Source organism: Oncorhynchus keta, chromosome 20, assembly GCF_023373465.1.
Source record: "Oncorhynchus keta strain PuntledgeMale-10-30-2019 chromosome 20, Oket_V2, whole genome shotgun sequence".
NCBI classification, from domain to species: Eukaryota; Metazoa; Chordata; class Actinopteri; order Salmoniformes; family Salmonidae; genus Oncorhynchus; species Oncorhynchus keta.
The window spans coordinates 9,691,705-9,717,970 of NC_068440.1; the positions used below are offsets into that span (position 1 = coordinate 9,691,705).

At 43.5% G+C, this 26,266-nt stretch overlaps 1 protein-coding gene across 6 annotated transcripts; it reads left to right on the forward strand.

Moving 5' to 3' along the window:
• Positions 1 to 934: 934 nt before the first annotated feature.
• LOC118399343 (ATPase family AAA domain-containing protein 2-like) lies at positions 935 to 25,124 on the forward strand. Of its 6 annotated transcripts, none has more exons than XM_052472057.1 (30): positions 935 to 1,285; positions 1,453 to 3,715; positions 10,514 to 10,620; positions 10,804 to 10,898; positions 11,592 to 11,641; positions 11,882 to 11,981; positions 12,278 to 12,350; positions 12,998 to 13,076; positions 13,175 to 13,312; positions 13,651 to 13,768; positions 14,050 to 14,067; positions 14,208 to 14,300; positions 15,405 to 15,513; positions 15,676 to 15,791; positions 16,072 to 16,246; positions 16,499 to 16,587; positions 16,709 to 16,868; positions 17,030 to 17,120; positions 17,330 to 17,644; positions 17,865 to 17,982; positions 18,101 to 18,287; positions 18,566 to 18,751; positions 20,861 to 20,996; positions 21,110 to 21,306; positions 21,895 to 22,054; positions 22,361 to 22,483; positions 22,833 to 22,973; positions 24,425 to 24,552; positions 24,730 to 24,858; positions 25,024 to 25,124. In XM_052472057.1, the coding sequence occupies exons 6-30, from the start codon at positions 11,956 to 11,958 to the stop codon at positions 25,054 to 25,056; spliced, it is 3,138 nt and encodes a 1,045-aa protein (XP_052328017.1). In that variant the 5' UTR covers positions 935 to 1,285; positions 1,453 to 3,715; positions 10,514 to 10,620; positions 10,804 to 10,898; positions 11,592 to 11,641; positions 11,882 to 11,955; the 3' UTR covers positions 25,057 to 25,124. The 6 variants fall into 6 exon arrangements, 3 of the variants coding, with proteins under 3 accessions (XP_052328017.1, XP_052328018.1, XP_035651244.1); XM_052472058.1 differs by having other exon boundaries at positions 935 to 1,264; XM_035795351.2 differs by lacking the exons at positions 935 to 1,285; positions 1,453 to 3,715 and having other exon boundaries at positions 10,271 to 10,620.
• The last annotated feature ends 1,142 nt before the right edge of the window (positions 25,125 to 26,266 follow it).

Below are 26,266 nucleotides of genomic sequence, written 5' to 3' on the forward strand. Positions count from 1 at the left end.
TGACCAATTTACCCCTTTTGCCAAAGAGCACCTTCTATCTACCAAAATGTACTATTGTAACCTTAGTAGCACATCCCTTCCTCCTCTTGCAACATGTAAAGTGTTGGTCCCATGTTTTGTGAGCTGAAATACAATATCCCTGAAATTTTCCATACGCACAAAAAAGCCTATTTCTCTGAAATGTTGTGCACAAATTTGTTTACAACCCTGTTTGTGAGCATTTCTCCTTTGCATCCACCTGACAAGTGTGGCATATCAAGAAGCTGATTAAACAGCATGATCATTACACAGGTGCACCTTGTGCTGGGTACAATAAAAGGGCACTCTAAAATGTGCAGTTTTGTCACACAGCATAATGCCACAGATGTCTCAAGTTTTGAGGGAGCATGCAATTGGCATGCAGACTGAAGGATTGTCCATCAGAGCTGTTGCCAGAGAATTTAATGTTAATTTCTGTACCATAAGCCGCCTCCAATGTCATTTTTGAGAATTTGTCAGTACATCCAACCGGCCTCATAACAGCTGACCATGTAACCACGCCAATTCAGGACCTCCACATCCGGCTTCTTCACCTGCAGGATCGTCTGAGACCAGCCACCCTGGCTGCTGATGAAACTGAGGAGTATTTCTGTCTGTAATAAAGAAAGCCCTTTTGTGGGGGAAAACTCATTTTGATTGGCCTGGGAGGGTATAGGCCCACCCATGTCTGTGACCCTGCCCAGTCATGTGAAATCCATAGATTAGGGCCTAATGATTTTTTTTCTTCAATTGACTGATTTTTGTATATGAACTGTAACTCAGTAAAATCGTTCAAATTATTGTGTTTATATTTGTATTCAGTAGAAATGATTGCTTTTTGCGCCATATGTAGTTCTCTGTAGTAATATTGCATCCACCCGGGGGCGCAAATGTATGTTTCTGGGTTCGCCATACCCACTCATTAGAACGGAAGAAGAAGACAACACGGATGTAGAACTGGGAGAGCGAGTTTCTTTTTTAACATTCCTTCCTCGTAGACGAATTGTAGACTACATAGGTGAATACAACCTGAGAGGAACAGGCTCTTTTGACAATAATAATACCACAAGTCTACTAACTATGTCTAAATTACAGTCTTTGAATTCGTTTCTTTCTGAGTGTTTGACGGCGGCGACTGTGGAGATTTTTGGGGCAGTTGAGAAAGTCGTAACTGAGTACCAGGATGTGATCTCACGATCTAAAGAGGAGAATGATCGTCTACGGAGACACTTTGGGATTACACCGGGTATAAAACTATGTACAATAGGTTTGTGTGTAGATCCCATTTACTCACTTAATATACTGTTTAGGCTATCAGCGATTATCATTTCATTATCTTTTTAGTTTAGCTTTCACCATGCATGATTATTTAGTTGATTTTGCAAAAATAATGTGTACTCAGGCATTTCTGCGCCTATAATTTCTTCCATCCAGACTCCCAGCAGCTCTCTCTCCCTGTCTCAGAAGAGGAGTTTCCCCCTGAGCAAAAACACTGTGAGCAGGAGTGGTGCCCTAGTCTGGGACAAGAGGAACCAGGGCACATACTGATTAAAGAGGAACTGAGGACTAGCCAGGAGGAAGATCAGTTTCAAGGGCCGAAGGGTAATACCATAGAGTTTATATTTAGTTCTCCCTGTGTGAAAAGTGAATGGGATCAGGAAGCCATCAGCCACTGCTCAGCTGTAATTAGTGACCAAGTAAACAGTCCACCATTGGATCCCGAACCAACATTGGGGGAATACTGTTCTAAACTCAGTACCATGTCTAAAAAATCTCACTGCTGCTGTGACTGCGGCAAAGTATTTGCTCTAAAGGCTGACCTTCAGAGGCATGTGACTCTCGCCAGGGAAAGACCTGTTGAGTGCCCCTACAACTCCACCAGTAAACTGAAGGCCCACGTCCCACTCTGTCACGGTGGGAACCCCTGCCTTGTTTGTGGCAAGACCTTTAAAAACAGAGCACATCTATCCCAGCACATGAGGATTCATACACGAGAGAGGCCATTTAGCTGTGGTGACTGTGGGAAATGCTTCTATAGCGAGGGGCTGCTGAATGTGCATATACAGACTCATAAAGGAGAGAAAGCATTTAGCTGTGGATACTGCGGGAAAAGCTTCTATCAGAAGGGGAACCTAACCCAACATGTACGTACTCACACAGGAGAGAGACCATTTAGCTGTGGTAGCTGCGGAAAGAAATTCAGTCGAAAAACACACCTGAACAGGCATATACTGACTCACACAGGTAAAAAACAGCATGGCTGTTCTGTGTGTGTGGTAGAAGATTCACTGGGAATGCTTACCTGATGAAACGTGGATAAAGTCCACAAATGACAAAAACAGAACCAAAACAGAATGGCGAAAGACAGTGAGGAAACGGACATCTCACGTCAGAAGATGGGACTAAAAATGCAGGATGTGGACAAAACTCGAAAGGAAAGCAACACCACACTGGATCATTCATGCTGTTGGTTCCAAATGAATAGATATAGACTGTTTAAACGTTAGCCTGTTAACAATTAGATTGTTTTGGAACGTCTGAGCCACGGTGAAGAGAAAATGATCAGACTGATGTTAATACAGAAATAATTTTTGGGAAAGTTATCGTTGAATTTGAGTGTTTCTCTATCCAATTTGACCTGATGGTCTATTCTGACCTAATGCTGCTCATCCATGATATTGCAGCAACCTTAAAGTCGAAATCCGTTGTGGCGAAACTTCCACGTCCGTTTGTGATATAACAACAAAGATGTTGCTTCAAAAAACAGTTTTATGTTTTTCTCTGACATCATTGCATGCGTGATAGAACAGCAGAGTATGTACAGTGGGGCAAAAAAGTATTTAGTCAGCCACCAATTGTGCAAGTTCTCCCAGGCCTGTAATTTTCATCATAGGTACACTTCCACTATGACAGACAAAATGGGGGAAAAAAATCCAAAAAATCACATTGTAGGATTTTTAATGAATTTATTTGTAAATTATGGTGGAAAATAAGTATTTGGTCAATAACAAACGTTTCTCAATACTTTGTTATATACCCTTTGTCGAGGTCAAACGTTTTCTGTAAGTCTTCACTTTTTTTGTCCCACTGTACTACTTATTTTCTTATTATTATTCTTAAAAAAAAAAAAAAAAAAATGATAACAAATGTGCCTTGGGTGATCAATGGTGCTGTTTTTTGAGGATTTCAGCTTTAACCCAACATCAGCTTTAACCCAAAATCTGTTCATATACACCCCCAGGAAAATCACACCTTTTTAAAATAAACATTTATAATAATCTGACAAGTGAGCACTTAGATATGATAATTCATAGAATGTTTGGGATGTATAGTACTGCTTTTGTGAAAATTCTATAGCAATATAGAGTGGGAAAGCGGCTGATATTTAATATACACTGCAGTAAATAAAACATCTGTCTTGGACCAGAGTTTACGCAGACCGGTGCGTCATAGCCAATCAGAGCTATAGTAAGCCTATATGCAAATATGTCGTTTGCCACACGGGCCTGCCATCCTTAACTTTGAACTGGACTGTGTTTACATGTAATGGCAACAGTGTGACTTTAGATCATTAGAACGTATTCGCCCAAAAGCCTCAAAATACACCTGAATGGATTTCTGCAAACATGTAAATACCACGGGAGTCCTCTTCCATTTGGGAACTTCACAGTCCTATTGATAAAACAACCATGAAAAGGTAGGCTGTCTCTCCCTCAGTTGCCGATGCACATCAACAACAACAAAATCAACATCTAATGCTATTGTTAGCGAGATAAGCTAAAATCTAACGAGGACACCTTAGATAAACCCTGTCAAACCTGTTAAGCTAGTTGGCCATCAAAATTCCACTGAAACGATGGGGAATAGTAGCCTGCTCGTCCTTCTGCAGCTTGCCTGTCAATGCACGCTTGTTCCAAACCGGGTTTTGACATCTGAATGGGAATTTGCCCGTCTGCCCGCCCATTTGATCGACGCCAAATACTACATAATTTGGTTGACAACTAGGAGATATGCTAAGTTCAAGTTCAGCTCAGCTAGCTAGGAAAGCAATTTCAAATGTTTTGAATAACACCTGCACCTCTAGCTGTAGCCACTGAAAAACAATGAGGGGGAAAAAGTCAGTCACTCACCCACTCCTACAATGACAAGACATCCTCCCAGCAGTTAGCTAGGTTAACGTTAGCCTCTGTGTTTTTAGCTTGCTAAATAAATAGCTAGCTACATAAATGCACTGAACAGAAATATAAATGCAACATGCAACAATTTCAAAGATTTGACTGAGTTACAGTTCATATAATGAAATCAGTCAATTGAAATAAATATATTAGGTCCTAATCTATGGATTTCACGACTGGGAATACTAATATGCGTCCGATGGTCACAGATACCTTTTTAAAAAACAAGTAGGGGTGAGGATCAGAACCAGTCAGTATCTGGTGTGACCACCATTTGCCTCATGCAGCGTGACACCTCTTAGCATTGAGTTGATCATGCAGTTGATTGTGACCTTTTGAAATGTTGTCCCACTCCTCTTCAATGGCAGTGCGACGTTTCTGGATATTGGCAGGAACTGGGACACACTGTTGTGCACGTCGATCCAGAGCATCCCAAACATGATCAATGGGTGACGTGTGCTGAGTATGCAGGCCATGGAAGAACTGGGATGTTTTCAGCTTCCAGGAATTGTGTACAGATCCTTGCAACATGGGGCAGTGCATTATCATGGTAAAACATGAGGTGATGACGGCCTTGGGCCTCAGGATCTTGTCACGGTATCTCTGCATTAAAATTGCCATCGATAAAATTGGATTTGTTGTCCGTAGCTAATGCCTATCCCTGCCCATACCATAACTCCGCCACCATGGGGCACTCTGTTCACAATGTTGACATCAGCAAACCACTCACCAACACGACGCCATACACGCTGCTTGCCATCTGCCCGGTACAGTTGAAACCAGGATTCATCCGTGAAAAGCAAACTTCTCCAGCTTGCCAGTGGCCATCAAAGGTGAGAATTTGCCCACTGACGTTGGTTACGTCACCAAACTGCTGTCAGGTCAAGACTGGTGAGGACTACCAGCACGCAGATGAGTTTCCCTGCAAACCCACAGTTTCCCCAGCTGTCCAGGTGGCTGCTCTTAGATGATCCCGCAGGTGAAGAAGCCGGATGTGGAGGTCCTTTGCTGGTGTGGTTACATGTGGTCTGCGGTTGTGAGGCCGTTGGACATAATGCCAAATTCTCTAAAACGACGGAGGAGACTTATGGTAGAGAAATTGACATTAAATTATCTGGCAACAGCTCTGGTGGACATTCCTGAAGTCAGCATGCCAATTGCATGCTCCCTCAACTTGAGACATCTGTGTTATTGTGTTGTGGACTTTTATTGTCCCTAGCACAAGGTGCACCTGTGTAATGATCATGCTGTTTAATCAGCTTCTTGATATGCAACACCTGTCAGGTGGATGGATCATTTTGGCAAAGGAGAAATGTGCGCTAACAGTGATGTAAACATTTGAGAAAAATAATATTTTTGTGCATATGGAACATTTAAAAATAAAACAATTCAGCTAATGAAAAATGGGACCCACACGTTACATGTTGCGTTTATATTTTTGTTCAGTATAGATACGCTAGCCCTAGGGTGTCAAACTGAATCGGCAACAGGGCCAAATGTATTTATTTTTAAACATTTTTTTATTACAAAACAAATGTGCAACCGAGACCCAAATGGGCAATTTTTTAAAAGAATAAATATGGCCCTTTATAATGCCAATTTATGTACATAGGAGGCTGCTTTATATAGCATTTGAACATATTTAAATAAAATATGAAATAATATTTGTCCAGCCTTTGTTGTTATGCTTGTAGATGTGCATGATATGCTGTGACCCTATTTAAAAAAAATAATATAAAAAAGTATTTCACTCCAAATAACAAAAATAGGTTTGTTGTAACAAACTTAAATGCAACGTTGCTGTAGGGTACACTCAAAATGTAAGTTATTGTAGTTGAGTAGCCAGCCTAGGCCATTGCTTTAATGATGCTGTAATAGGCCTACGTCTTTCTCCTTTGTGTGGTGTTTTGTTGCAGGTTACATTTTTGTCGAGCTTTAAAAACCGAAGCCAGGCTGCTACATTTTAGTAACCTTCCCTCAGCTGTGCGCTGTAAACGGGATACACGACAGCAGCACAATTGGAGTTGAATTCACCGGATGGGAGCAGTGATGGCAATTTAGCAATTTTGTTGCTAGATTTAGGAACTTTTCAGACTACCCTGGCAACTTTTTCAAACAGCACCTAGTAACAAATTTAGCTAGATTTAAAAATGTATTTTGAACTTTTAGCAACTTTTGAAAAGTGACTCAAACTCTAAAATGCATGCATTTCCCCTCTAAATGACACACACAATTCTTCCCTGTGTAAATGACACAAAAACGGGTTTCTGTTGCTTCCTAAGTGGACAGTTTGATTTCACAGAAGTGTGATTGACTTGGAGTTACTTTGTGTTGTTTAAGTGTTCCCTTTATCTTTTTGAGCAGTGTAGTTGGTAACGAATGATTGATCTTGAACAGAATTTACAACATCAATCAACAAGTGTCAATCAAAATTGTACAGCCAGAAGAACAGAAAAGAGTGGGTGGGAGTCGACACGAACAAATGTCAAATCATATTTTTTGCAAAGATGGCCAGTCAATCTGAGTAACGTTATTGTGTATTCTACGTAATGACGCAGTTTTACGTTATCACGCTTAGCAACAAATCAACCTGCCTCTAGCAATTTACCTTGAAAATTATTTGGCAACACTGGATGGGAGCACATCAGGCTGTATTTTCATAGAGTAGATGACTGAACTGTTGACTAATTTATACTTGCTTGTGTGTTCTATTTGGCCCGCAGGCCTTGTTTGACACATGTGCGCTAGGCTATTAGCCCCATTGTGACTGATTTGGGATTATTGCCCTTGCTAGTTTGATTGTATGGTCATTCCCAGCTTTAGTTACAGTTGTCCATTTTTGTTCAAAATATGGAGTAATTGAAACTGAAACGGTGCATCCCAAATGGGTGGAGGCAGTAAACAATCTACCAGGCCAGCTGTGATTTACAACCTGCTAGCAATATTTTTTTTAGACTACCAAGAAATGTAGTGGTGTATTATGTAAATCATGCATTGAACTGTATCCATCTATTCTGCCAACAATGCCTTACTGTACGTTACGTCATGGAATTGTCAAATAGAAGCTAATTTTTAAACCTTCTTAATAAAGTTGGTTTTGAAGCATAAACTGGGATTTTTCTGACTGATATTATGATTGTCTGTGTTTCATATCTGCAACGTATTTAAAACCCTTTCAGTGGCAAAGGAATGTTGCTGCTGTGGATACTAACGTTTAGCTATGCAGTGAAATAATTTAATCATTAAACGATGGTGCATATATTTTGTAAATGCATTGGAGATAATTATGGTTTAAGAGTGATTACTTGATAGAAATAATAGGTTTTATATTATGATGAATAGTATTCTTCTGATTGAAATACTGACTGCAATTATGTTATGGTTTGGATACTGGCTCTGAAGTTATGTGCTGGGGATAATTACATTTATGACATATTATGTTTATAATATACAATATGATATGAATATGATCATGTGAATTCCTTATTCAATTATTTGAAATATGCTAATTACAAATGTTTATTTGTTTTAGCAGATACAGGTCATGTAGTGTATGTGGACACCTGCTCGTCAAACATTTAATTCTAAAATTATGGGCATTAATATGGAGTAGGTCCCCCCTTTGCTGCTATAACAGCCTTGACTCTTCTGGGAAGGCTTTCCACTAGATGTTGGAACATTGCTGCGGGGACTTGGTTCCATTCAGCCACGAGCATTGGTGAGGTCGGGCACTGATGTTAGGCGATTAGGCCTGGTTCGCAGTCGGCGTTCCAATTCATCCCAAAGGTGTTCAATGGGGTTGAGGTAAGGACTCTGTGCAGCCCATTCATTTCTGTATGGACCACACTTTTTGCATGGCGGCATTGTCATGCTGGAACAGGAAAGGGCCTTCCCCAAACTGTTGCCACAAAGTTGGAAGCACAGACTCATCTTGAATGTTATTGAATGCTGTAGATGGTGAAGCGTGATTCATCACTCCGGAGAACTTTTTTCCACTGCTCCAGAGTCCAATGGCGGCGAGCTTAACACCACTCCAGCCGACGCATGGCATTGCGCATGGTGATCTTAGGCTTGTCTGCTCGGCCATGGAAACCCATTTCATGAAGCTCCCTATGATCGGTATAGTCCTGACGTTGCTTCCTGAGGCCGTTGGAACTCTGTACTGAGTGTTGCAACCAAGGACAGACTATTTTTACCTGCTTCAGTGCTCAGCGGTCTCGTTCTGTGAGCTTGTGTGGCCTACCACTTCATGGCTGACCCGTTGTTACTCCTAGACGTTCCCACTTCACAATAGCAGCAATTAGAGTTGACCGGAGCAGCTCTAGCAGGGCAGAAATTTGACGAACTGACTTGTTGGAAAAGTGGCATCTTATGACGATGCCACGTTGAAAGTCACTGAGCTCTTCAGTAAGGCCATTCTACTGCCAATGTTTTGTCTATGGAGATTTCATGGCTGTGTGCTCGATTTTAGCAATGGTTGTGGCTGAAATAGCCGAATCCACTAATTTGAAGGGGTATCCAGATACTTTTGCATATATGGTTTATATCAATAAGGAAACAAGGCAACAGTAAATATGTCGTCCCCTACCAATGATGCAGCCCCCCCACCCCCTTGGACCAATTGAGATTGCGTGTGACTAATACATTTCAGTTAATTATCTACCCCCATTGTAGCCTTGTGCGAACCATCCTGATCTCACGAGCTTACATTCTGTATCGCTACACATAACAGAATGTAAGCTCGCTAGATCAGGATTGTACCAAGATTGACCAGAGCCTGTCATTTCAAATAGGAACAAATGAGCCATTGTGGGCGGAAAAATCCAAGAGATGGGCAGAGCCAAGCATGAGCTAGCAAGATTCTAATGACGCATTCTCGCAGGCACTTGCATATTTTCGTTGGGGAATGCTTACTCTGTGAAGTGCGCTTGTGCCATAACTCAATTCGCATTTGCACCTTTATAAACTTTTGCAAAGGGTAAAGTCTACAGAACTTAGTCCACTCTGTTCGTAACAGATGGTAGTTTTGGGAACAGACGCCTCACAAGTCCTCAACTGACAGCTTCATTAAATAGTACCCACAAAACACCACTCTCAACAGTGAAGAGGTGACTCCGGGATGCTGGACTTCTAGGCAGAGAGAAATGAGAAAAAGCCTTGTCTCAGATTGGCCAATAAATATAAAAGATTAAGATGGGCAAAAGAACACAGACACTGGACAGAGGAACTGTGCCTAGAAGGCCAGCATCCTGGAGTCGCCTCTATACTGTTGAGTTGAGACTGGTGTTTTGCGGCTACTATTTAATAAAGCTGCCAGTTGAGGACTTGTGAGGTGTCTGTTTCTTAAACTAGACACTAATGTACTTGTCTTCTTGCTCAGTTGTGCACCGGGGCCTCCCATCCCTCTTTCTATTCTGGTTAGTGCCAGTTTGCGCTGTTCTGTGAAGGGAGTAGTACACAGAGTTGTACGAGATCTTCAGTTTCTTGCATGGAACAGCCTTCATTTCTTAGAACAAGAATAGACTGACGAGTTTCAGAAGAAAGGTCTTTGTTTCTGGCCATTTTGAGCCTGTAATCGAACCCACAAATGTTGATGCTACAGATACTCAACTAGTCTAAGAAAGCCAGTTTTATTGCTTCTTTAATAAGGACAACAGTGTTCAGTTGTGCTAACATAATTGCAAAAGGGTTTTCTAATGATCAATTAACCTTTTAAAATGATAAACTTGGATTAGCTAACACAACGTGCCGTTGCAACACAGAAGTGATGGTTGCTGATAATGGGCCTCTGTACGCCTATGTAGATATTCCATTAAAAAATCGGCCGTTTCCAACTCCAATAATAATTTACAGTGTAGACATTAATGTTAATGTGTTTTTCTTTAAAAACAAGGACATTTCTAATTGACCCCAAACTTTTGAAATGTAGTGTATGTATGTAGGCAATGTCCTTGTCTATAACTGTTCCGTACTTTGTCATGTTTTTGTAAGTTTTATGTGGACCCCAGGAATAATAGCTGCTGCATGTGCCGTAGCTAATGGAGATTCATAATAAACTAATCTTTCCGCCCCGGGGATGTAAAACGAACGCTGCCAGCATACGATCTGTGACGTAGGTGGCGACAGAATTCGGTCTTTTGAATTTATACAGAAGTAGTTTTGACAGCTCAGGTTTGCTAGGACCTTGTTCACAATTCGCAATTATATCGAGATAGACCGATACATACCATTGTTAACATTGCACTTGTGAATAATTGTGCGTAGTATTAGCTATTCAACCCCATAAATGCGCACTTAATTCAACACAATGGTGATTATAGGTAGAATTTCGGACGCAGACCAATCAACAAACCAAAAGTCTTCACAACCAGACGCCGATTTTCAATCCCCGCAGAATTTACCGAGGAAGTCCGCACGCTTGACTAAGGTGAGTTGAACAATTCTAGTGTCCTCATTTGAAAACTGTCAAGTCACCTCAGCTCTTCGCAAAATCTGCAAATGTCACCGATAAAAAATATATATATATATAATTGTTGTACATTTCTAAACTTTGTCTTAAACAAACTACTACTATTTTTTTTTATTTGAGTTCTGCTGTTCTCTTTCTCAGGGATATGTTGATGAGAAGGAACGGCATATTATCTCCTTGGAAGAGCTAAATGAGCAAATACCGGAGAACGGGAGACCTGTCAGAAAGATAACAAGGCAAGTCAGAGTACTCACGAGTTAAATATTAGGGATGTACACTGAACGAAAATATAAACACATCATGTAAAGTGTTGGTCCCATGTTTCAAGAGCTGAAATAAAAGATCTGACATTTTCCATATGCACAAAAAGCTTATTTCTCTCAAATTTGGTGCTCAAATGTGTTGCGTCATACCCAAGACTCGAGGCTGTAATCGCTACCAATGTGCTTTAAAAAAGTGAAGGGTCTGAATAGTTATGTAAATGTGATATTCAAGTTTTATTTATATATATTATATCTTTCATTATGGGGTATTGTGTGAAGATTGATGAGGAAAATGTCTTATTTAATCCATTTTAGAATAAGGCTGTAATTTAAGAAAATGTGGAAAAAGTCAAGGGGTCTGAAATACTTGCCTAATGCACTGCATAAACATTTTGGCATGTGGTAGGCTAATGTTTCTATCCCTAAGCCAGGTATAAAGTCAAGATGCGTCGTTGTCTGCAGTCTTACAGTAGCCTGGGTACCAGTCTGTTTAGGTAACTTTCCACTCCCTGTAGGCCTACTCCATGTCATTGCTGGGGTGGAATGTTAGCTGAACAGACTGGTACCCAGGCTAGTCCTACAGAGCACTGATTTTGATACCATCAAGTATTCTTCTGACATTTTAAGGTATTTTTTTTTTCAATGTTATTTTTGATTCCTTCCCAGGAAATCACCCAGGTTTCAGGTCAATGGGGCCAGTGAAGATGACCAAACTGGTGAGTTTAAAGCATGTTTGACATTATGATGCAAACACAATCTAGGTCTTTCCTAGAACACAACAATTCACCTATTCACCTATTTAGACATGCCATAAAAAACACACAGCAATAAAAATAAAAAATACATAAAAAGAGGATGTCCCACAATTGACTCAAAAGAATCATTCACATTCACACTCATTCACCTACACAGAATTGTGAATAAGTTATGAATTGTGATTTGAATACCTGTACCAGAGGGGTCCCCTAGACCTGGAGGATCCCAGGGGGTTTTGAGACGCAGCACCAGAACCACCAGGGACCAACAGTCCATGATCTACGACTGCCTCATCACTGAGTAAGGAGCATCACCACAAAATCCTGATTCCCCCCCGTGTGTCCTTGCTCCCTAGTCTCTTGTTTACTTCCCCAGTAGAGTGTGTAACATGGGGGATAGTCTTAATACAGGGACTATTTGGGTTATTACAGATGTCAGACGTGGGTTATTATAGGAATATTACAAATTCCTCTGCTTTTCCCCCCAAAAAGTACACAATTAATGCTTATTGCATTGGGACCCAAAACCTCCACGAAGTCATGCTAAAGAAGGATACCATCAGAAGTTTTTATGTCGTCACTTGTTTTTCTCCGTAGTACTGCTGAGGCGGTCCTCCACAAGATTGATGACATGAAGATGTGCCGCCACTTGAAAAACTCCAAACAATCAGTGAGGCCTTTTCCATCTTGTGAAATATAATTTTGCCATTCAGCCACCCACAAAGGCAGGGATGACATACAGTACAGAGTGTATAAGTTGCAAACAATAAGAAACCATTCATTGACATTGAAGACTCACACTAACTCTACCCAAACACAAGGGCTTGTTGCCCTGTAGAAATGTTTACATAGTAACTGGCCACTTTTTCCAGGTTCTGTATCTTCTGCTACCGCACACAATCTCTTATCAGGCCATTGTAAGGGTGTTGCACCCATCTGTGGTCCACCACCTTTCGCTCTCCCTCTCTGCCCTCAGCAGTCCTCTCTGCTGTGGTTTTGGGGAAAGTAATCACACTATTGTGATGTTGTTGCCTCATTCACCAGCAGATGACTTATAAAGGGTTTATCAGTGGCCACCATATTTGAAGAAACCGGAGTAGTAATACATTTAATTAGAATTTCACACAGTTATCCCTGGTTTATAGCCTTGAGATATGAGAAATGAGACTAATGCATGGAAATTACCAATGATCCCTTTTGAGATTTGAAGTCTCACTGAAATATGTACCATTGTGTCATACCAGTCATTGAAAAAGGACATGGCTATACATACCAGTTGTATCTATGAAGTTTATAGATTTTTTTGTTAAATCGCAGATGATGTATTCTAAAGCTCAGCGAAAGAAGACTACCGACTCTCCAACAGTAAAAACTGTTTCCAAACAAGAAACTGAAGGTATGTTTCTATTGTAGTTTAGGGGAAAGCTACAGTATGTTTGACCATAACGCTCTAAACAGGAGTTCATTAACTTTTGGTCCAACACCTATTTCCAGAGTACTCTGATGACGGTGGAGATGATGAGGACGACGATGAGGATGACGATGATGAGGACGATGAAAACGACAATAACGACAAGCGCTATGAACCTCGACAGAAAAAAGCGGTGGTTCGTTACCATGCGCCACTGGATGGTTGGTCCTTTTCACATTTGAATCCCGTAAAAAGCACATCCCAACGTATTACTCTTCACTGAACTAGAGCCTTCTGAGAAATGTTCTCTGTAAATTAGCGTAGTTCCACCAATTCGGTGCCTTTTGAGAAGTGTAACTTAGTTCAAATAAAAAATAAAAGGATTTCATCACATCTTAATGTGGTTTAATGTCAACCTTCATCAGAGCATATCTCCACAAACAATATTCTGATCTAGAAAGCAAAACTGAGCCTAGATTAACACTCCCACTGAAGTGCTTGACTATGGGCAGGGAGATCAGTGCTTATCATGTTACTCCTCTCACTGTTTCATCTGTAGAATCCAGGAATCAGCCGCCCATGTTTTTTGACCGTCAGGCAACTTCCACTAGAGGGAGCTACCGCATCAGTGCCTCAGTGCCCAGGAGTGCCTATACTACCAGCCGAAGGAGTGGCAGGTCTGCACTGTTGCTCACCCTCCCACAGTACTCTACTTCACTGGCACTTTACCAATAGTCTTAGTCCATATGTATATTACATTCGTTTTATTGTGTTATTTTTTTAGGATCAAAATCTGTTTTAACCTAAATATATTGTAGGGTGTGTTTCATGTGTTGGGTCTTTGTAAATGGTTCTGGTTTGTTGTCTAAGGGCTGCTCTTGTAGGACGTTGTGAATATAGATTACTTTTCAATGTGAGGTTTTAATGTTTTTCATATCTTTTCTTGTTTCACCAACAGGATTGGGTCTATAGGCAGGTGAGTCTTTGGCACAATTTAAACAACTTTGGTCTCACATTTGCTATTGGGGACTGACAGCTTGCGAAGAGAGGAGCACCGTAAAGTAGCAACGAAGTTTGTCCTTTCTCTGTCTCCTTATGGTTTGGTTTGACCCACAGGAAAAGGTATGCTTGGCACACGCAGGAAGCCAGCTCCTCTGATGAGGATGACTCCTCTGATGAGGAAGACGCAGAGCAAGAAGCCAAGAACAGGTCAGTTAACATGTCATCAGTTTGATACACTTTAACAGTTTTACTTGTCCCTACAATGGTAAAATGTTTAATTTAGTTCACAGATGACATCTCCGCTAGAAATGGGTACTACAGCCTCCCGGGTGGCACAGTGGTTAAGGGCGCTGTACTGCAGCGCCAGCTGTGCCATCAGAGACTCGGTTCGTGCCCAGGCTCTGTCGTAACCGGCCGCGACCGGGAGGTCCGTGGGGTGACGCACAGGTCGCGACGCCCGGGTTAGGGAGGGCTTGGCCGGTAGGGATGTCATTGTCTCATCGCGCACCAATATAAATAAATAAATGCACCAGCGACTCCTGTGGCGGGCCGGGTGCAGTGCACGCTAACCAAGGTTTCCAGGTGTACAGTGTTTCCTCCGACACATTGGTGCAGCTGGCTTCCGGGTTGGATGCGCGCTGTGTGAAGAAGCAGTGCGGCTTGGTTGGGTTGTGTATCGGAGGACGCATGACTTTCAACCTTCGTCTCTCCCGAGCCTGTACGGGAGTTGTAGCGATGAGACAAGATAGTAGCTACTAAAAACAATTGGATACCACGAAAAAGGGGTAAAAAAAGAAAAGACTACAGAAAGGATTAAACAATGTTTTGTTACATATTACATCATTTTTTATACTGATCATCTGTTATTTGACATCACATATTATCTTGGACACGATTCAATCATATTTAAAGGATAATAATAATAATAAATATAAAGGATAATGAACATGCTAGAAGAAAAGGGCCTGCTGAGCAGACCAATGATTCCCCACTCTTGAATGTTTTTTGAACTGTGTCTATGACAACATGAGTGGTGGTCGTCGATGATGTAATAATTGACGAAGGTTCCAGCTTGGTTGTTCTAGTAATATCTCCTTGGTGAGGTTCATTGGGAGCCAGACCTTTTAGAGTGAACACATGATCTTACTCATGAGTTTCTCCTATATGAGACTAACACAAGAAACTATATTAATATCTGGATTTTTAAACAAAATCTTAGTCTAATATTTTACACCAGCGGAATCCGGTGTGGTTTTGAGCATTTGCTCAGAATAAGCTTGCCAAAACCGCACATTTTGGGATCCCTCTCAGGTGTCTGCCTCTGAATTTGCGCAAAGAGGACATTTTGGGAATCCATAAGGACAGAATGAAGATGGGTGCGAGCCTGGCGGATGTCGACCCCATGGTGATTGACCAGTCGGTAGGTTCTAACATTACAGTCAGCTGAATTGAAATGTGAAATGATTTTTAAGCCATTTTTAAATGTATTTTTTCATCTCAAAGTTGGTTTGCCTACATGCTATGGTCTTTAAATTATCTTCCTGCTTCTGTGTAATGTACCAACCCTCTCTCTTACCTCAAGGTGCGCTTTGACAGCGTTGGCGGTCTGACAAGCCACATCTCCGCCCTGAAAGAGATGGTAGTCTTCCCTCTGCTCTACCCAGAGGTGTTTGAGAAATTCAAGATCCAGCCCCCAAGGTGAGCACTTGTTTTAAGGTTGAAAAGCTAACATACTTTATTGGGTAACTAGCAGTTGATTTACATGATCTCGGATAGCTTACAATAATGACATGGGAAATAGCTTATGACTCGACGAGGAACTTACTTGTGGGTGAGCAACTCTAATGGATCCTGTCAATGGATTTAAGCCCCACCCCCAACCCTAATCACAGCCTTATCCACTAATTGAATTGGCTCTTGGATCAGTTGTGTCCTTTGCAAGGATATGTTCTAAGACAATCCCTGTTGTCTATTGCAGGGGCTGCCTGTTCTATGGTCCCCCGGGTACGGGGAAGACCCTGGTAGCCAGAGCGCTGGCCAACGAGTGCAGCCAGGGAGACAGGAAGGTGGCCTTCTTCATGAGGAAGGGGGCCGACTGCTTGAGCAAGTGGGTGGGCGAGTCGGAACGCCAGCTCAGGCTGCTCTTTGACCAAGTACAGTACATTTCCTCATACAACACACTGGAGATCATTCATACAATTATCACTGGTGCGTTCAGTTTTTGTGAGACCATTGAGTCTAGTATTTGCCTATCTATCAGAATTTCCTGCTCAAGTCACTATTGGTCTCTTGTTGTAAATCTGCAAAGTGAAATGCGAGGGTGGCAGGCTGGCTGTTTTAGGGTAATGCCTATTATATAGGGATGTACTTGCACTGACCGCAAGACTCATTATTTGTACCCACAGGCCTACCAGATGCGGCCAGCCATTATCTTCTTTGATGAAATCGATGGGCTGGCTCCGGTTCGCTCCAGTCGCCAAGACCAGATACACAGGTGTGACATTTCAGCCACTCTTTATTTCACACCAGTGAAGTCACTGCTTACAGAGACTTACCCTTGATTGCACCTGCATGCCAAACATTGTGTACTCCCCCCTTGTGGTTCCTTCCCGCAGTTCCATCGTGTCCACCCTGCTGGCCCTGATGGATGGCCTGGATAACCGAGGAGAGGTGGTGGTGATTGGCGCCACCAACCGACTGGACTCCATCGACCCCGCCCTTAGACGCCCCGGACGCTTCGACAGGGAGTTCCTCTTTGGCCTCCCTGATCGTGAGGTAAGACTGATCCCCTGTGTGTGTGGGGATCCTCACTTGAGTTGATATGTGTGCATGTGTAACTCCAATGTTTATCCGACTCTTCCACTGAAATCGGAGACCTGCGTGCAGTTACGTTTCATTTGTGTGCTTTACCTTTTAATTTCTTTCTCCAACTCCAGTCCCGGAAAGATATCCTAAAGATTCACACCAGACAGTGGAGTCCTACACCGTCCGATCCTTTCCTGGAGGAGTTGGCTGATAAATGTGTTGGTAGGTGCCTAATGTATTCCAAATCAACTCTAGCATTGGGGAAGTCGAGATTTCACAATAATTGTGAGAACAAAAAGGACTATGTAGTTTTGCTGTCTCATAATATCCAGACAGATCACCATAATTCATCTATCGATTTAACACAGTTCCACAGTCAATCTGACACATGCCACGTATTAACCACAACATCTTCCCCCTCTGTACCCCAGGCTACTGCGGCGCCGACATCAAGGCGGTGTGCGCCGAGGCGGCCCTCTGCGCGCTACGCCGCCGTTACCCCCAGATCTACGGCACGTCCCAGAAGCTCCTGCTGGATGTGGGCTCAATCAACATCAACAGCAGGGACTTTGTGGCCGCCATGAGGAAGATGGTGCCAGCCTCCCAGAGGGCCGTGTCGTCCCCTGCCAAGGCCCTGACCCCCGTGGTCACGCCTCTGCTGGGCCCCGAACTCACCAACGTGCTGGACGCACTGCAGAAGGTCTTCCCCCACGCCGAGCAGGGCCTCAAGAGGAAGAGGGACACAGGTGGGTCCGGGTCGCGGTTCAGTTTGGTCTGGAAACACAGTCACGGTCGTTGATATCGGGTCCCAGATTTATTTTGTGCTGTCTTGCCGATTCCTATTGTCATGCCAATGTTGGCTATACAGCACAAACAGATGTGGGACCAGGCTAGGTCACTGTTAGAGTGGATCGTTGGTTAAGTTCAGTTGATGCAACTTCTTAATCAACTTTTTCCTTTGATTAGATCTGACAGCTAGCATTCTGGAGGATGACCTCATGTACAGTGGGGATGAGGGCCCCTCAACCAATAATTCCATCACCAAACAGACCACCACCAAAGGGAGCTTCCTCCATTTTGCCAGGTAAGGCAACCTATAAGACGTAGATATGTAAATTAAATAAACCCCCTATTCTCGTTGTTTCCGTTCATAATCACATCCCGGAGTCTCCATTCACTTCACCTCTCGCCTCCTGTTCCAGGAGTGCGACCTGCCACCCCACCACCTACCGGCCCAGGCTGCTGCTGGCTGGGCGTCCTGGGGCGGGTCAGAGCTCCCACCTGGCCCCCGCCGTGCTCCACGCCCTGGAGAAGTTCACCGTCTACACCCTGGACATGGCCGTGCTGTTTGGAGTCAGCTGCACCTCCCCCGAGGAGGCCTGTGCTCAGGTACTGGCTGAACCGAATGTAGTCTTCTAGAAGTGAAGTGTTAACATGCTCCTCTCATTTGTGGTGGAGAGAACTATAGCCCAAAAGTTGACTTCAATGTAACATTTAACATTTAAGTCATTTAGCAGACGCTCTTATCCAGAGCGACTTACAAATTGGTGTAGAAAGGCTAACTCCATCAAGCACATAATTACTAAGTCAAGTGCAATTTGCATCCCGACCTAAGTGCTAGGTTGGTGAGTGATAGTGTCGGTGACCTCTCGCCCTGCCTTCCCCAGGTGTTCTGCGAGGCCAAGCGGACCTCCCCCAGCATCCTGTACATCCCCCACATCCAGCAGTGGTGGGACACGGTGGGCCTGACCCTCAAGGCCACATTCCTCAGCCTGCTGCAGGACATCCCATCCTTCTCCCCCATTATGCTGCTGGCCACCAGCAACGTGGCTCACCACGACTTGGCTGACGAGGTAGGTCTTACCTGGGCCTCCCCCACCATATACAGTCCCAGTGGGGCAAACCACCTGGGATGTATCGTTTCATTGCGCTTGACTTAACAGAATGAATCACATTACAACTTGTCAATGAACGCCGTTAGGAATTAAGCTCATCGCTACTTTAAAAAGTGTGTGCAAGACTGGGGTAAAACCAGGACCAGTTTATAACAATCAGCCCAAAGAGATGGAAGCTGTGTAAAATGGATCTAGGCAGCAAGCTGCTTATTCGAAGATGTAACAAACTGACCCGAAATTACAATACACAGTGCATGTTATAGAAAATATACCGAAAATGTGTTACAGGATATCTATGGCACATAAAAACATAACGTCTTAACACGAACACGCTCAAATTGCTCATCCATATATTTACAGTGGGGCAAAAAAGTATTTAGTCAGCCACCAATTGTGCAAGCTCTCCCACTTAAAAAGATGAGGCCTGTAATTTTCATCATAGGTACACCTCAACTATGACAGACAAAATGAGGGAAAAAAATCCAGAAAATCACATTGTAGTATTTGTAATGAATTTATTTGCAAATTATGGTGGAAAATAAGTATTTGGTCATCTACAAACAAGCAAGATGTCTCACAGACCTGTAACTTCTTATTTAAGATGCTCCTCTGTCCTCCACTCGTTACCTGTATTAATGGCACCTGTTTGAACTTGTTATCAGTATAAAAGACACCTGTCCACAACCTCAAACAGTCACACTCCAAACTCCACTATGGCCAAGACCAAAGAGCTGTCAAAGGACACCAGAAACAAAATTGTAAACCTGCACCAGACTTGGAAGACTGAATCTGCAATAGGTAAGCAGCTTGGTTTGAAGAAATCAACTGTGGGAGCAATTATTAGGAAATGGAAGACATACAAGACCACTGATAATCTCCCTCGATCTGGGGCTCCACGCAAGATCACACCCCGTGGGGTCAAAATGATCACAAGAACGGTGAGCAAAAATCCCAGAACCACACGGGGGGACCTAGTGAATGACCTGCAGAGAGCTGGGACCAAAGTAACAAAGCCTACCATCAGTAACACACTACGCCGCCAGGGACTCAAATCCTGCAGTGCCAGACGTGTCCCCCTGCTTAAGCCAGTACATGTCCAGGCCCGTCTGAAGTTTGCTAGAGAGCATTTGGATGATCCAGAAGAAGATTGGGAGAATGTCATATGGTCAGATGAAACCAAAATAGAACTTTTTGGTAAAAACTCAACTCGTCGTGTTTGGAGGACAAAGAATGCTGAGTTGCATCCAAAGAACACCATACCTACTGTGAAGCATGGGGGTGGAAACATCATGCTTTGGGGCTGTTTTTCTGCAAAGGTACCAGGACGACTGATCCGTTGAGTGAAAACCTCCTTCCATCAGCAAGGGCATTGAAGATGAAACGTGGCTGGGTCTTTCAGCATGACAATGATCCCAAACACACCGCCCGTGCAAACGAAGGAGTGGCTTCGTAAGAAGCATTTCAAGGTCCAGGAGTGGCCTAGCCAGTCTCCAGATCTCAACCCCATAGAAAATCTTTGGAGGGAGTTGAAAGTCTGTGTTGCCCAGCAACAGCCTCCAAAACATCACTGCTCTAGAGGAGATCTGCATGGAGGAATTGGCCAAAATACCAGCAACAGTGTGTGAAAACCTTGTGAAGACTTACAGAAAACGTTTGACCTCTGTCATTGCCAACAAAGGGTATATAACAAAGTATTGAGAAACTTTTGTTGTTGACCAAATACTTATTTTCCACCATAATTTGCAAATAAATTCATTAAATATCCTACACTGATTTTCTGGATTTTTTTCCCTCATTTTGTCTGTCATAGTTGAAGTGTACCTATGATTAAAATTACAGGCCTCATCTTTTTAAGTGGGAGAACTTGCACAATTGGTGGCTGACTAAATACTTTTTTGCCCCACTGTACATCACAAGTACTGTAGAGGAGTACCTTACTGGGCTACTCAACCCATTTTGCGTTTTAATTTTTTAATTTAAAATTTTTACGTTCAGTTAATACTCTTTGTAGAGGTGAAGGCCCTAAATGGTCACTGAGGTAACTATTCCACAATTTGTCTCTCGCAGATCCAGACTCTGTTCCGGTTGGAGTACGGAGAAGTGCACTCTATCAAAACTCCCACCCAGCAGGAGAGAAGGAAGTTCTTTGAGAATCTCATCCTTAGCCAGGCTGCCAGGGCACCTGCTTCCAAGAAGAAAGCCTGTAAGTACAAGACACGTATACCTTTTGGTAATCACTTGGTATAATTGCTGTTTGTGTCCCATCTCCATTTGAACCATCCTTCTCCTTTACCCGCTCTGCCTCCCCCGCGTCAGTGATGCATGCCATGGAGGTGCTCCCCCTTGCCCCTCCTCCTCCCCCCAGGCAGATGAGTGAGAGGGAGCGTCTGCGTCTGGAGGAGCAGGAGGAGGACACACTCAGGGAGCTGAGGCTGTTCCTGCGCAACGTCACCGAGCGCCTCTCCCAGGACAAGCGCTTCAAGGCCTTCACTAAGCCTGTGGATGTCGAAGAGGTAGGGAGAAAACACTGAAAAAGAGAGAGGAACAAGGAAGGAAGATGTGGTGTTGTCGTCCTGTGTCGGGTGCCGTCTTTCGGATGGGACGTTAAATTGGTGTCCTGACTCTCTGTGGTCACTAAAGATTCCATGGTACTTGTTGTTGTAAGAGTAGTGGTGTTAACCCCGGAGTCTGGGAAAAAGTCTCAATCTGGCCCTCAAACCATCATGGCCACCTAATAATCCCCAGCTTCCAATTGGCTCATTCACCCCCCCCCCCCTCCCTTTGTAACTATTCCCCAGGTTGTGGCTTTAAATGAGAATATGTTCTCAGTGAACTTAACTGGTAAAATAAATAAATACAAATAGTCAAGATTACTTTTACTCTTAATGTAAGCTGAGTGATGAATGACCCAAACTTAATTACTTAACTAGCGAGTCTGAATACAAGTACATACAGTCTAAGTGAGCTGTGGTTCCTTGGGCTGCACTGTTATCACCTCAGATCTGTAGCCTCTCCGTTACCGACGCTCTCATCCAAAACAACCTATCAGAGTGGTATTGTGTCCCCCATCTTATCAATGGCTTGTGTTCTTCTCTCGCCAGGTTCCTGACTATATTAAGGTGATCAGGCATCCCATGGACCTCTCCACTGTGCTGTCCAAGGTCGACCTCCACAAGTACGTGACCGTCAGGGAGTTTGTCAACGACGTGGACCTGATCTGGAAGAACGCCCTGGAGTACAACCCTGACAGCGACCCATCTGGTATACCTACAATCATCTCCATCTCATTCAACTGAATGCTGCTATTAAATGATAACTGAAATGTAATTCTAGCCTGGTTCCAGATCTGTTTTCCGCTGTCTTGCCAATGACCGTAGGAGTTGGCAAGACATCACAAACAGATCTGGGACCAAGCTTATCTTACTCCATTGAGTATGCTACATTTATTTTTGTTAGTTATCTCCCTTGTCATTGTTCCACTGCAGTTAGTCAGCCCCGCGGATGACAAGGCCCCCTACCTATGTACCTTTGTCATTAATGTCTCTCTCTCTCTCTTTGTGTTTCCAGATCGTCAGATTCGTCACCGGGCTTGTGCCCTGAAGGACACGACCCACGCCATCATCCGTGACGAACTGGACGAGGACTTTAACAGGATCTGTGAGCAGATCAGAGAGTCACGCAACAAGAGAGGTAATAACGTTGCCGTATTGCTGGAATTTAAAAGCTACGGTAGTGATGTGCAGGTAACATCTGTAGATGCATCTATCAGTAACATTTCAACTAACTATCTCCTAAGCCTTATTCTAAACCTAAACCCAACCGTAGCCTGAGCAAGCAGATGCTTTATCAACAGATGGTTTGTTGATGGTATTCAAATAAAGTGTGAACAACCACTCTCCAGACGAGTTCAGCTAGTTGTCGTGTCGGTGTCAGCTTCTTGAACTATTTGTCCAATGATGAGATGAACCCTCTCTTATTTTCCCTGAAACGTCTTAGCTTTCACTGGCAAAGCGAATAACATGTGAATGTCTGCCAACAGGGTGCACGTCATCAAAGTTCGCCCCCTCTTACTACCAGACCTTGCCCAGAGAGGAAGGGTTCGCAGAGTCCAAGAGGCCAGGCGGTAACACTGGCAAAGACGCCAGCACCCCGTTCACTGCCAACACCCCACGGCCCGCACGTAAGTCTCACCACTCTACTTCTTAACTGTTTATTGGTAGGTCATTTGTTGCATAGGAAATTACATGCCTTCAGAAAGTCTTCATACTGGTAGACACTGGGCAACCATCAAGGTTTTTTTTACTGCTTGATTTACAGTATGTAAGCAGTTATTATCAGTAGTCGTGTTTCAAAATGTAAGGGCAGAAAACTAATACCAGCCAGATGTGTTGCGAGGGATAGGAAGTGGACGTACCAACGATCAGGACAGGAACAGAAGGAGGAAGTGGAGGAGTCTTTCCAGTTGAGTGGACCAGTCAGAAGTCCAGACCAAACAGTTAAAAAAAAAAAAAAAAACACCATGACATGGAAGAGCAGAAATTGAGAGCCAGGGAGGAGAGGAAGATAATATTCATGGTTACAGAGAAGTCTGTCTTTCTGCCTGTCCATTTCTCTATCATGTTAAATTACCTTCTCTATTTAACCTCTTTCCTAGCCCCGTGAGAAGAAACGAACCAAAATCAAACGGACCTCCGGCATCATAAAGAAGAATTAAAAAGAAAAAAGAAAAGTCTTCCTTTTCTTCCAACAATGAGATCACAACCTCTGGGGAGGAAGAGGGGGATGAGAGGGATCGAATAGAGGAGGGTGAAGAGAAACAAGCTAAGCCTTTGGAGACTATTCTAGAGAACGGCTATGGAGACTCCCCTATGGAGTGTACCTCGGAGAAGACCACTGCCGAGGATGTGGAAGAGGCCTGTGTTACAGAGCAGCCCATCACCCCCATCCCCAATGGAGACTGGCAACAGCAAGCTCAAGACCCCACAGAAGAATCACACAGGTCCAGTCTGGGGTCTAAGCCGGTCCAGTGGTGGCAGTCAACGGGAGACCATCATCATTCCTCCAGTGGAACATGACCCAAGTCCAGTTAACAACACCCCGACAAAGGAGATAGATCAGGGGGAGAAACACCATGCAAAGAGCCTGACATTTTGGAGGAGGACTGGGACATAGGTCTGTATTAGGGTCCAGGACACGGGCAGCGAAGCAAGCTACTGCTTCTGGCCGACGGGAATCGTTCAGTGAGTCTCACTGAGCTCCGGAGCTCCTGCTGTTGGAGCTCTAACTCAGCACAACGCATCAGTTAAAGGGATATATCCACTTCTTGACTTATTTAAATACTCTTGTGAAAGTGAGTGCCTTTGGATGTACTGTAAAAGTGATAGCCACAGCATGAGGGCGAGTGAACGCTTGCAGAAAGGTTGACTTTGTTGTAGATATCAAACAACATTAATAGTGCAAATGCTTATAATGGTCTTCTGTGCCTTAGTTTGCACGTTTTTCAAAGTAACACCTCTAAGGTCTAGAATAGGAAACCATGCCCCCACTTAATGCTTCAGATCCAATGTCCGAGTAGAAACCTAGAACCCCCCACACACCCTTCTGATTGCTTCCTGTGTTTCCCTCCAACAGAGAGGCGTGTGACCCGTGCCACTAGGACTCTGGTGCAGCAGCAACAGCAGTTGATTGACGTGGACAAGGCCCTGGAGATCCTGACCCAGAAGACCCCTCAGCTGGTTGTGGACCACGACAAACTCAAGGTACTGTACCCTCCTGACCAGTCTTTGAGGTCAGGCCATGCTTCTTACAATGTACCAGAACTACAACCAGAACGTTGTAGATCAGAAATATGGGTCCCGAAAACAATCGTGGTCACAGCCAAACGCTTAACCATTCATCCTATATTCATAGTGATTTGTGTAATATTTCTTGTCCAGGAATTGCTCAAAAGAGCTGTGTCCAAGACTGAGGGTTATGAGGTGCATCAGCTGGAGAAGCTCTATGCGTTGTTGTGTCAGAGCATCTACAGGTACCGCAAGAACTTTGATAAGACAGAGCTCGTACAGGTATGTGGCTTACAACTTATGACTCTTTCACGTCACTTGTAGGAAATACAGTGCATTGAGTATGGAAACCAAAAAGTTTCCCTACATTGAAATGTGTGCTTAGTTAATTCATGTGAGTCACTTGAATGACTTAATCTTTGTTCATTTTCCTTTCATTCATTTTAGGAAATGAAGGGAGACATTGACAACTTTTCCTAACTTCGCTTGATGTTTTGCTTATTTCCATATTGTAATAAAATATGATGCATTTAAAGATCTTTTTTATTTATTTACCTATTACAATGGTCCTAATCATGCATTACATTGGTCTGAAATGAGTTTTTCCATAATTTACTGTATTTGAGGCATGGACTTGAGTCAGAATTGACTTGAGACTTGCAGTCTTACAAAACAGCTGAGAAGTTTGGCCACACACTTCAATGCTCCTAGTATGCTGTTTACTTTCTGCATATATGTCATATCGCTGAGTCTGTCTTCAATCTACCAGCTGGTGCACAAAATCTAATATTAATGGTATCCAAACACACCAAGACAGTTGTGAAGAGGGCATGACAACGTCTATTCCCCACAGGAGAATGAAAAGATTTGCCATGGGTCCTCAGGTCCTCAAAAGGTTCTACAGCTGCACCGCGTCCTGACTAGTTGCATCACTGCTTAGTATGGCTACTGCTCGGCCTTCGACCGCAAGGCACTACAGAGGGTAGTGCTTATGGCCCAGTACATTACTGGGGCCAAGCTTCCTGCCATCCAGGACCTCTTTATCAGGCGGTGTCAAAGGAAGTCCCTAAAAATTGTCAAAGACTTCCTCCACCCTAGTCATAAACTGTTCTCTCTGCTACCGCACGGCAAACGGTACTGGAGCGCCAAGTCTAGGTCCAAAAGGCTTCTTACCAGCTTTTACCCCCAATCCATTAGACTCCTGAACAGCTAACCAAATGGCTACCCAGACTATTTTCATTGACCCCAACCACCACCCAATTTACCCCTACCTACATGTAAATATTACCTTGACTAAACTGTTCCACCGCACGTTGACTGCATGCCCCCTGTATTCAGCCACATTGTCCCCCTGAAAATTGTTATGGCTTTAGAAGCTTCTGATAGGCTAATTGACATCATTTGAGTCAATTGGAGGTGTCCCTGTGGATGTATTTCTCAAGGCCTACCTTCAAACTCAGTGTTTCTTTGCTTGACATCATGGGAAAATCAAAAGAAATCAGCCAGAACCAGAAAAAAAATGCTAGCCCTCCACAAGTCTGGTTCATCCTTGGGAGCAATTTCCAAACACCTGAAGGTACCACATTCACTTGTACAAATAGTAGTACGTAAGTAGAAACACCATGGGACCACACAGCCGTCATATAGCTCAGGAAGTAGATGCGTTCTGTATCCTAGAGATTAACGTACT